Source organism: Rhagoletis zephyria, unplaced genomic scaffold (assembly GCF_001687245.7).
Source record: "Rhagoletis zephyria isolate East Lansing unplaced genomic scaffold, Rhagoletis_zephyria_1.1 Rzeph_scaffold_01374, whole genome shotgun sequence".
Classification (NCBI taxonomy): domain Eukaryota; kingdom Metazoa; phylum Arthropoda; class Insecta; order Diptera; family Tephritidae; genus Rhagoletis; species Rhagoletis zephyria.
The window spans coordinates 98,446-110,190 of record NW_016158458.1 but is presented as its reverse complement, the minus strand read 5'-3'; the positions used below and the strand labels follow the sequence as shown (position 1 = coordinate 110,190).

The window sequence follows — 11,745 nt, the reverse complement described above, 5'->3', positions numbered from 1 at the left end:
TTGCAATGGATTCTAGAAATTATTTTTCATGCAAACAATTTTTACATAAATACATTTATATACATATGACATACATACATACATACATATATGTAGTTTAAGAAGCAAACGCGATTTTACAGTCATTCACCTAGGGTTATGTACATATTTCCTCGCAGAGCTAGTAGATATGTTCATATGTATCATACAACAACAACATATGTACATACATAGGTACATACATATGCATGCCTGAGATAGAGGCTATACTTACTGAGAAATACATTGTCATTATTAAATACAATGTATGTATGTATGTATATCGCTACCGTAATATATATAGAAAGGCCCTAACTCATTTTTTTCGGCAAGTTACTCGCTAATGATTTGGCAGACTTTAAAAACAACTAGTACATCAATAAATTATTTATAAGAACTAATTTTAAAACATTCGCAACTATAATTTTTATAAGGTTTCATGAAACGAAACTTACGATATGGTCTATATTAAGGTAACGACAGGAACATACGCTTCATCAAAACGAATCCGTGGCAATGGCTCAATTGATATACATAAATATATAAACATATTTTGTATATTTAGTATATGTATGTGTACCTGAACAGTTAATACCATTAACACATCAGAAATACAATTAAAGAATGCAGATTTAGTGAAAATACTATATGTATAGTGCTATATTATTTTTAAAATTAATATCATTGCATGTGATGCCATTCATATAAATAGATAAGGATAAATACATACGTACATTTAACTCAAAAGAAAATGTATGCATGTAAACTAACGCATTTATTCCTTGTCTTGAAAGGGATCTTTTTGTATATACTTAGTGAGATTTTGGTCTCCCTTCTCCTCAACTTGCGACAGCTCAGAGAATCCTTCCTCATCCACAAAGCATATTTCATGACCATCTGGATCAGCTAAGATTATGACACGCACTGTCGCTTTGCCCGGAGTGTCTAGTGTAATTAATGGCGTCAAAATGGTGCCGTTCGCTTCCTTAATAATCGCATCAATAGTTGGTTGCACATTTAATGGCACTGCAAACGCAATACGTCCATAAGCTTTTGCGCGATTAAGAGGTTCAGTGAGTTGCTTCAAACGCAAAGCTGCTTGATTTTGGCCATATGAGAGTGTAATTATGTCGGAGCTCTCGTCAACGATATTCATTTTCAATAATTCATTCCAGTAATGTTTTGATCTAGCCAAATCACTAGAATGCAATGTGACATTCAGCACAGGATCGGCATCTTGTGGTTGTGGCTCTTCAATTATAAAGAATTTGTAACCATCGGGTGAAGTGAGTACATGCTGACCCTCCTCCTCGGAAACTGGGTAGTTTTCCGACCTGGCACGCTCAAGTACTTCTTTCGATTTGATAGTAATGCCACCGAAGTCGTTACCTACATAAATTACAAACAAAATATATGTATAAGCATTCATAGATATTACGAAGTAATTTCACAAGCTTTTACAGATTTAACAAATGTACTAAATGTCTTACATAAATATATTTCTATTATATTACATATATATAACCAGGTATATTTACCTAATTCGTAGCTTTTTACACCATAGTTGTAGGTAAGTTCAATTACGAAATGTGTTGATTCAGGGCCATATCCAATCATGGTCTTGCTCCAACGGTTATCATAAGGTCTAAATAAAGCAAATATTTGTATTATTACACAAGTGAAAGTTAAAGGCATAAGTAACTAGAATACGTTACCCATTGCATTGAGCCTCACAGCCTTCCTTGAACTCTTCGTGGCGAAGCACCTTTAAAGGCAAAGAAAAACGTTAAATTATTGCAAAAATAAAATGCAGACTAATGGAGTTGAAAAAGTTTACATGACAGTTTCTTGATCAAGGGTGTATCAAGGGTGTATTGGAGCACGCCTTCTAAAGCTTAGGTATGTGTGACTGAAAGTTAACTTTAAATACACACACATATACATACCTTCATGCCAAGTATATCCCGGAAGAAGAAGGCATTTTTGCCACGATTTCCAATTTTCAGCACATAATGCAGTGCACGACCTGGAATCTCAACATTTGCCATATTGGTTTCACGAGAATATGTCCGACTAATAGTTAAGATGCGCGTTTGATATTCTTCGGTTAAAATGTGACGCCTAAAGTGAAATGCCGACAATAAACTGCGCCTCAGCAGCACTTTGGATAAAATATATATTTACTTATTTATTATGTACGTGTCAACGTATAAAAGAAAAACCAGCGAAGTATGTACACACTTGTTAACTTGATTGCGGCAAGTTCAATTAAAAACCAGTTTAGCAAGTGAATGAATAATCGCTTCGCGTGAAAACAAATATGCACTTCACCAGGGCAACGTTCTAAATCAGTTCTGTTAAGAATTCTATACAGTCACTTTGATTTTATTAATTTTTTGAACTTATCTATTTACAATCCGGCGTATCAGCTGATAAGTCAAACAAAGAGCGTTGCCACACCGCTGCTTTTTTAAATTTAATGGAGGGTACTTTTCAATGAATAAACAGCTGTGAACAGAATAATAGCATAGCACATATTGTTCAAAATGTGTATACATAAAAAAATTTGTTATATTTGACAATAGGAGCAGGCTCCATACCGGTTATGATCCTGGCGAAACTTTCCATTCCGTTCGTTAAAGGTGAGGTGGGCGAAGGGGGAGTGGGCGTGGCACCTCAAACCAACCTTTTTGGAGGGGGCATGAACCGCCATTGACAAAAATGCAACCCCCGACCACCTAGGCCCCCTATGGTTCCCTACGGACCCCTTAGAAAAATGGCCGAAAATCGCAATTTTTACATGCGTCCACAGTATTTTTGCGTAGAATTTCTTTCTGCGTAGGCGGCCTTCGACCACGCTTAGGGATTATAACCCTTACTACGTAGAATTCTCCTTTATGTGTGACCTAACTGAGGCTACCGCCCCAGTTATGTAACCTTGGAAAAGGATGAAGTAACTAGGATTCCCTTTCTGTGTGGTAAACCTGGGGCTGCCGCCCCAGTGATGTCTATTTTGATTACAGTGAGACCAATGAGCGTTATTTTTGGACCGAGCGAAATAGTACTACTTATACGGTGTATTTTAAATACTTTTGGAATTTAAAGGCAAAATCAACGATTTTTTCCCCTATTTTGAAGAAGATCACCTGAGGAGCCCTGTATTCGGCGGAGAAAGGAAGCATGCCATTGAAATCTTTGGTCTTTCTTTTCGTGAATTTCCCATTACTTAATGATTTTTGTTTTCGATAAAGAGTAATAGCTTGTTTTTTTGGTTTCTAACCCACTTCAAAAAAAAGAGGAAGGTTCCCAATTCATCGAAATATCTTCTTTTTTTATACATGTTACAGGATAACTTTGCACCACGGGAACCGTTTTCGATAATCGGAAAGGTGGTAACTCAAGGGTGGTCCTATATTTATTTGGTTTAGTTCCGATCATTGTGTCAGCAACTGTGTCAAGAAGAAATTAACGGTACTCCCAAATTTGAAAAAAATTTAAATCGATTGTATATTTTGCTTAAAAATTACTTGATACTTTTTCGATCACTTTTTTACTATAACTTTTATTTTAAGTTTTCCCACAATATTATAAACGCTGTTTTAAGAATAAATTTGTTGAATGATAAAAATTTTTAATCATTCGTAAGGTCAAAAATACAGGAAAAATTAAATGCAACATAACGTTTATCTTGATAAAGAAAATCTGTCTTATCCTGAGTTTCGCCTGAAAAAAAAATCACCCGAAAATTTGTCATCCGCCCATAGTAAAACCATGGAACCAAAAGTGAAAAATGAACCGGGTCGGAGAAAATGAAACTCATGATAAGGCTGAATAAAAATCAGAAAACGGCGAACTAATTTAACCGAAAAAATAAAAATCCAAATTTGTTAATTTTTTTTTATCGAAAATTCAATATCAAAAAATAACTACTTTACAACGATTTAAAAATAACAATGTGGATATATTTTTCTTCCAACTTGAAGCAATATTTGGTTGTAATTTTCGGGAAAAGCCACATGTGATTAGCATCAACTCTCAAATATTATAGGGCAAGAAGAACTCTTATAGAACGCTTTTTTCTGCACTAGAGTAATCGAGTGCGTTCATCGAAATTTTTGAGGTACTACCGTTCCTCTACATTCACCACATAACATATTTTAGAACGTGATATGGTCGTATTTATTTTCCAAGCGTCATGTATATTTTTAATATATTCAGCCTTATCATGAGTTTAATTTTCCCCGAACCGGTTCACTTTTCAATTTTGGTTTCCATGGTTTTACCATGAGCGGATGACAAATTTTCGGGTGATTTTTTTTTTCAGGCGAAACTCAGGATCAGGCAGATTATGTTCGTAAATCACATACATATATAACGATAACCTAGAGTAAAAAATTTATAAGTCCATTTTTATAAGAAAACTTACATCTTAACGCAGGAAGAGTGGAAAATTAGAAAGGCATCGTTTCCAAAAAGACAGAATTACTTATTTATTTCCACCTTTTCTAGTCGGTGAAATGAAATGAGTATAAGAATGGAGTTCTTTGATTCGGAAAATAATTGAGTAGTTCATCTTCTCTCTTGTAAAAAATTTTGAAAAGTGGACTTAAGCTCCCTTTACGAGGGTCGATTTCTTTCGACTGGAAAATCGATTGCCATTTGCACGGGTCGCTTTATTTGTGAAGATAGCTTTAGCAAATTTGCACTCTGATAGTTCAAATCCACCGCTCTCACAAATTCCTCCAACACAAAATTGTATATAGATGGCATCACTCTTGAACTTCTTACGCGATGTAGCCACATGATTGATGGGTATTTTTTTTTTTGCAAGTACTGGCAGCACTGTGCTTTCTCAGCTGACATTTCTGTTTCTGCTTCCTTTTCCTGTGTAAAGTGAATTTAATTTTCCGCTAACTTGTTTATAAAATAAACATAATAAATCATGGTTCAAGAATAATTTAATCAGGATAATAATTCTTGTTAATGAAACGATTAAAAACAAGTGGAGTTTTACATAATAACGATTTTTAATAGTGCTTTCTATGAATAGTCTTAACATTGGTGTTTAGGGAAGCTTCACCAATTCAGATTTTAATAGTTTTCCAATTGGAATTTAACATCGCGCTTTGGAAAATGGCTTAGAGTGCTTCAGTATTTTTTGATAACTTTTAATGTAAGATGTCATCATCGTTTCCTTCACTATTTTCTTGAACTTTCCAGTGGTCTAGCAGGCATGACTTGTTAAAAGAGAACCTTTTAAGATGTAGTTTTCTTAAATTCGCACTGGAAAACTAGGCACACATCAAGATAACCAACCGTTTAGCTATTGCAAAACCATAAATGCGGATCGATAGTACTTTTTGCACTAATTTCAACCATACTAAAACTATTTGGCACAAGTAAATAATAAAGAAGATATAAGAGGTTAAAGTTAAATTTTCCGTTATTTTATAAAATTAATATCTTATGAACTACACGACCAATTAAAAAAGTAATGATGCGAAAATAAACACAAAAATTTTGTCTTTCAGTTGATGTTTAAAATGTATATGGTTTTTTATATCGTTAAACCAAAACTATCATAAAACGAAAAAATTTCTTAATTTTTTCATAAAAAAACCTTTTTTGGAAAAAGTGCATAATCAATGCTAAAGAAATTTATATTATTTAGAAAGTGCAAGTTCTTACCCTGAATATGATATATATACATATTTTAATATGTTTTGCTTTTGAGTTTTAAGAATTCATTGATAATAAAAAATATATACGCAAGCGGGCAAGTGTGAGGTGATATCCTAAGGGCTGTTCAGGATCTTGTAGAAATGATTTTGGATTTGTAGTTGTAATGACATCATTACCCTTTTAATTGGTTATGTAGCTTAGAAAATATTAATATTTTAAAATATCGAAACATTTTATTTTAACCTCTTATAGCTTCTTTAGTTTTTAATTGCGCTAAATAACTTTGATATATTTGAAATCAGCGTAAAAAGTACTATCGATCTGCATTTTTAATTTTTCATTCAGAAATTTACCGCTTAAAAAGTCGCATTAATTTTTTATAATGTTTGAAACGGTTGTTTTTTTATTATGTAACTATGTACTATAAGATACTAGATAATTATCAGATCTTTCATACGCAATCAATTAACTTTGAACTAGAAGATTGATTTCTAACTAATTTTCATATTACATACTTTTTCCAAAGCTTAGTAGGAAAGATATATTTAATATTTAATTTAAATTACTAAAAAAAAGAGTAAACTAAAATACATTAGTTCTTTACGAACTTTAACTTTCTTTAAAAACTTCCTATTTCATTAGTTCGAACATCATTGTGATCTTTTCAATTAATTAAAAATTATGAAATACAAAACAAACCGAACTAAATTTATACACATACACATACATACATACTTATGTCGAAGATAGCATGTCTGTACCTGTCTCTTTTTGCCATCTCAACAACGAAGAGCACATACAATCCAATGATCGAGCGTCCACCAATACGCTCCACAAATGTATCTAGCTGCACTCCACATGAGAAATCTGGTTTTAGTTCGAAATGCGACGAGAGGGTAAACTGACTTGCTTCGGCGGAATGTACAAGTTTCGTTTTGTTCGTCGGGTGTAGTTTATTTGTGAATAAAAAAAAAATAAATTGTGTCAATTAATAGATTACTAATTTGAATTTTGGTTTCGAAATACGAATTTACACGATATAAATATCGACGATATACATACATACATACTTATTTTGCAAGATCAAAAATAAAGCGAAAGAAATAAATGATATTTAAAGTGAAACAAAGCGTTAATATGTATAATTGAGTGCAACAAAAAAGAAAAAAAAAATACACTTGCTCTGCACTTTTAAGTGCTTGTTTGGCAAATTGAGAAAGTTGTTATACACTGGGTGTTGTTGTATCGCTATCTAAAAACCAGTGAAAATTCAAAGATGCAAAAAAAAAATAATTCAGTGAGTAATGATTGCGAAGATTTATCTGAGGGGAGTGATAAAATGCATTAAAACGAATAACTTTAAAATTGCACAATCGCCTACATATTTGCTTTATTGCTGTGGATTAAAAAAAAAAAGTTTATAAAAGGTAAATACCTATTAAAAAATATATAAAATACAATTATCTAACAATAATATCTACATACGTAAATATTTTTAGTGGTAGGTACTTAAGCTTGTTTAATTTAATTTTTTTTATTTATTAAAAATAACACAGGTTTAAAATGCTATATCTGCTTATATTTTTTTTTTTTTTTTTTTTTTTTTTTTTTTTTTTGGAAAAGCTTTTTAGTTCTATGTATTTTTGTTTATAAATAAGGGACATTCGAGTTTTATGACCTTTTTAACTAAATAAGCAAAACATTCAGTGTACGGTATACGTAGTTTATGGTGAAACAGAAAACAATTTGACGAACGTTGGCCTTTTATGCACCTGTTTTTTTTTTTTGAATAAACATGCTTAAATTCCAAGCTGTGTAAACCAATTCCCACGGTGTTTTAAAAGTAAAAAAGCGACACTGGGGGGAGAAATATGGCCGCATGCACAAATACTGCACAACCCTACATATAGATTTCTACGACTATATACATACATACATACTATGTAAGTACATACGTATACATTCCAAAGAATAAAACATATGTTTATGAACAGGAAGTCTCGAGAACCCATGCGCCAATCGACATTTCATATAACTCACACCTCCATAGATATCTATGTATGTATGTAAATGCACTCGAACACTAAAATTAAAGTTTTTCTGATCTACAATGGTTTTTATCTATTCTTTTTCTCAATTAGTTTACGTGCATTTACACACCTTTTTCTTATTGCCTTCGTTTTCTTCAAATTGTTTCGCTTGCGGCCTCTGGTTCCATGTGGTGAGCACCTATGATGCATGCATGTTTGAACATAATGCATTTTTTGTTTGTTCATATATTTATTTACTTTATTCCATGCTTCTTCCTTCGCTCTTTTGTTAGCGCTTTTACTAAAAAGAGAACCAAGGAGAGGAGGTCTCGTTGATTTTCTATTTGATATACATAGTTTATTCATACATAAGAAATTGACGAATTTTACCTGTACATATACATATGTATGTATGTCCCAAATGGTACCAATTGTTTAAATGCCCCCTCCATACATACATATGTATCTCTTAATACCATATGGCTTACCTAAGCTATTCAAATACATAGTATGCACATACATTCATATCTTCATCTACGTACTACACGGTATGCACGAGTATGTACATACATACATACATATGTCCATATGTAGAGGAATTTACCTATGCTTCAATTCCAACTTCAGAATATATTTATATACATACATATGTATATATGCCGATAACTTCACTTTTCAACCCTCATACTCGTTAGATCAAATATTATGCACGCAATACATATATATATATATATATATATGTATATAATACGTACAGTACATATGTAGAAACTGTTGCATTTAAAATTTACCTGTTTTCCTATTGAAAATTGTTTTGTAAACGCATATGACGTACAAATCTACCAACTAAAAGGTACATATGTACATATGTATGTATGCACTTTTGTATGCGAATTTTACTTATTGACTCAGGCTCTTTAAAAAAAAAAAACAAACAACCGACATCAGCATTATTTTGGAACTGGGCCCTTACTTTCAACATCTTAAGGAATTTTTCGATCTATTCACGTTTCGAAATTTCTAAGAAACTATAGATGGAAAAGGAGCACGCGTAATCGATTCTTGACTTCAGACTTAAATTCGAATAATCAGCTTTGATAGTCGACTTTGCGAGTTAAATTGACTTGTTGAAAAGTTACAAAAAAAAGTAATATCCATCCTTGTTAAGTAATGAGCATAAAAAAATCCTTTTTAATAATTCACAAAAAAGAAAAAGATTAAATAAAGTTCTATGGTGAAAAAAAAGATTTTTCTATGGTACGAAAGTTTTACATATCTGCTGTGGCAATGGGCACGTTCAGAAGGCGCAACAGCTCAGTAACTGTTGCGATTGCACCTTCTGAACGCGTTATTGTGTACTTCTGATCAACTGAACAGTTGCGTGTTAGATGATCGTAATATTCTTCTAATCATTTGAGACAACATGTTAGTGTCTATCTTTGAGAGTTGAATTTGACAGCTAACGTATCAAGCCGTTCAGAAGACGCATAAAGATCACTGATTTTTTTAGCAACGGTTGCGCTCAACTCCTGCGCCTTCTGAACCTACCCAATTCGAACCTTTCTACTGCCGGAAATTTTTGACAGTTGCTTTGATCCTAGATAGATTCATATTTTTCCGACTGTTTACTTATTACTTTTTATTAATTTAATTTCAAAAAAGAAAATTTATTGCTCTGACGGTAAAAAGAGCTTTGCCAATATATGCTATTTTTTTTTGTCCGTAAAATATAGACTTAAGTTGTTTTGTCAAATATCCACAGGTATGTATCTACACGTACATAACGTAAGCAAATATAATTAATTAGCTTGTGTTAATCTGGAATTATGTCATTGACACCTACGCTCAACTACCGGTCTATATATGCACACATACATGCATACAAAGAAATACCGACATTGCCACTGATATTTTCCGTATCTGACAAATGTTGATTAATAGTAATGCAAATGACCGGGTGACTTCGACATAATTTTTTTCTTTATTTAACAAGCTTTAATATTACCAGCCATTAAATGTGTGCGAAATAATCGCGTTTTAGCGTATGATCTCCTAAATAGGAAAGCAAATTAAAGCCAAAGTGGTTTCAAAATAGATTATTTATTATAAATATTTGGCGTTTGCAAAATAAGCCGATTCTAAAATTAAACAATTAATTGTGCAGAGAAAAATTAGTTGCATTTTTTTTTTAACTTACGATTTAGTAAAAAATATATTTGCCTTCAGGGCACAACAGAATAAGCATGCAATCAAATGGCCATGCTGTGCTAATCGGGATTAATTCGAATAAGTGCATTAGGATGGTCCTTAAATGTAGGAAACACATTTTTACATCAGATTTCCTAAGCCTCAACCCCTAAGTTGATGATATTGTTTATAGTCGAAGATATCGCATATAAATTTTAGACCCGATTGGAGTCGGTTAAGATGTGGCGCAGAGGGGTCAAAGTTTAGATTACCTTATGAAGAGATCTTAATTGACTCCAGTCGGGACCAAAAATTATATGCGATATCTGTGATCGTGGTTTTACCGATTGAGAGGTGACAGTGAAAAAAAATGTTCATTTGATTTTTAAGGACCACCTTAATGTGCATAGATACATATTTCGGTTATTTTTACGTAAGAATACAATACCCCTTTTATCACTTGGGCTGCTGTGTCATTGCTATTATTTTATGGCAAACAAGAAAATTTTTACTTAAGAATATATTCACAATACCCGCTACATTCACACATATTCACACATCTACGCAAATTAAATTAAATCGATTAATTGTAAAAGTCAAAGGTTACACTCGGAATAATACATATTTATACGTACATACATAAGTACATATGCAATTGACTGTGCGGTAGGCTGCCCGATCAGACTCGCTTCTCTGTACTCAATTGGGAACGATGACTTCTTTGCGTTGCACGGAAAAACTTTTTATGACAAAATTACACTAAAGAAAGAAATTTAGCGAAGATTTCAAGCTTTTATTCACTAACATGTACCTCTTAAAGTTTTTGATGTACTGTTTGTTGTCTTATTGCCAAAAAAGATTAAATGTATAAACACAAAAACCTTTATATGTTCTGTGCAAAAATGTACTAATATTAAATAACTTGCGTTATCTACATTTATGAGTAACAAGCGACTAGAAGGTATGTATTACAATGGCCTCCATTCAAAGCCGCGTATTATCTTTATGGGCGCCAAGTGAACCTAGTAAGAACCTGTAGCACAGCTGAAAAATGCTCAGTGTAGAGCCTTAGAAGTCAAAAGATTTGGCTATGCAATTCTTTGAATTATGAAATTTTGCAAAATAAATTTCTCTTAAAAACAGCATCACGAAAATAAGTATGTATGCACATTAAGGTGGTCCAAAAACAGTAAAGACGGAATTTGTATGCTCTCACTCCCTAGGATTGTTCTATACCGAAAAAAATATATCGCTTTAAGCGACCTCTAAATATTTTTTTGATTTCAAAATAAAGTATAGGGGTATATTTTTTCGGTATAGAACAATCCTAGGGGGTGAGAGCATAAAAATTCCGACTTTACTTTTTTTACATGCATTTTTGGACCACCCTAATATACATACATATTCTTAAAAGACATTGTTGCTCGGTGCTTATTGTTTCTGTAGAGAAGTCCCACAGGGACATTATTCATTACTCAGCATATCTAGGCTGATATACAAGTGCATTTATATATGCATGCTTACGTTTCTATATACACATATCTATGTATGTATATGCACATTTGCACTTAAGTGTTTACATATCCATATATTTTAACGATTGTATTAATTTTGATATTTTTAACGCATTGAATGGTTTAACGTTCAACCATGCATAATGTTAATTACAAGATACCATTTTTAGAAGGAAAATATGTATGTATGTATGTACACCAGGGTGGCACAAAATGCATGTCCGAATTTAATACTCTAACCCCTTAGTACTTTTCTTTATCGGAAAAATATACCAGTTTTTTATTTCGAAATCAAAAAATAGTTATTGGGCGTT

General features: G+C 32.5%; 2 protein-coding genes across 6 annotated transcripts in view; one reads left to right on the top strand and one right to left on the bottom strand.

Annotated features, from left to right (window-relative positions):
* Positions 1–649: 649 nt before the first annotated feature.
* LOC108363781 (glyoxalase domain-containing protein 4) lies at positions 650–2,444 on the bottom strand. Of its 4 annotated transcripts, none has more exons than XM_017617254.1 (5): positions 2,203–2,442; positions 1,965–2,139; positions 1,734–1,783; positions 1,557–1,663; positions 650–1,407 (listed from the first exon to the last, which is right to left on the bottom strand). In XM_017617254.1, the coding sequence occupies exons 2-5, from the start codon at positions 2,064–2,066 to the stop codon at positions 794–796; spliced, it is 873 nt and encodes a 290-aa protein (XP_017472743.1). In that variant the 5' UTR covers positions 2,067–2,139; positions 2,203–2,442; the 3' UTR covers positions 650–793. The 4 variants fall into 4 exon arrangements, with proteins under 4 accessions (XP_017472743.1, XP_017472740.1, XP_017472744.1 ...); XM_017617251.1 differs by having other exon boundaries at positions 1,965–2,179; positions 2,260–2,442; XM_017617255.1 differs by having other exon boundaries at positions 2,260–2,442.
* A 4,594-nt stretch (positions 2,445–7,038) lies between these two features.
* RhoU (ras homolog family member U) overlaps positions 7,039–11,745 on the top strand; it is a 97,500-nt gene continuing 92,793 nt past the window's right edge. For both annotated transcript variants that reach the window (XM_017617250.1, XM_017617249.1), the window contains exon 1: positions 7,039–7,127. The gene's annotated coding sequence lies outside the window, so the exon portion shown is untranslated. The remainder of the gene's footprint in view (positions 7,128–11,745) is intronic.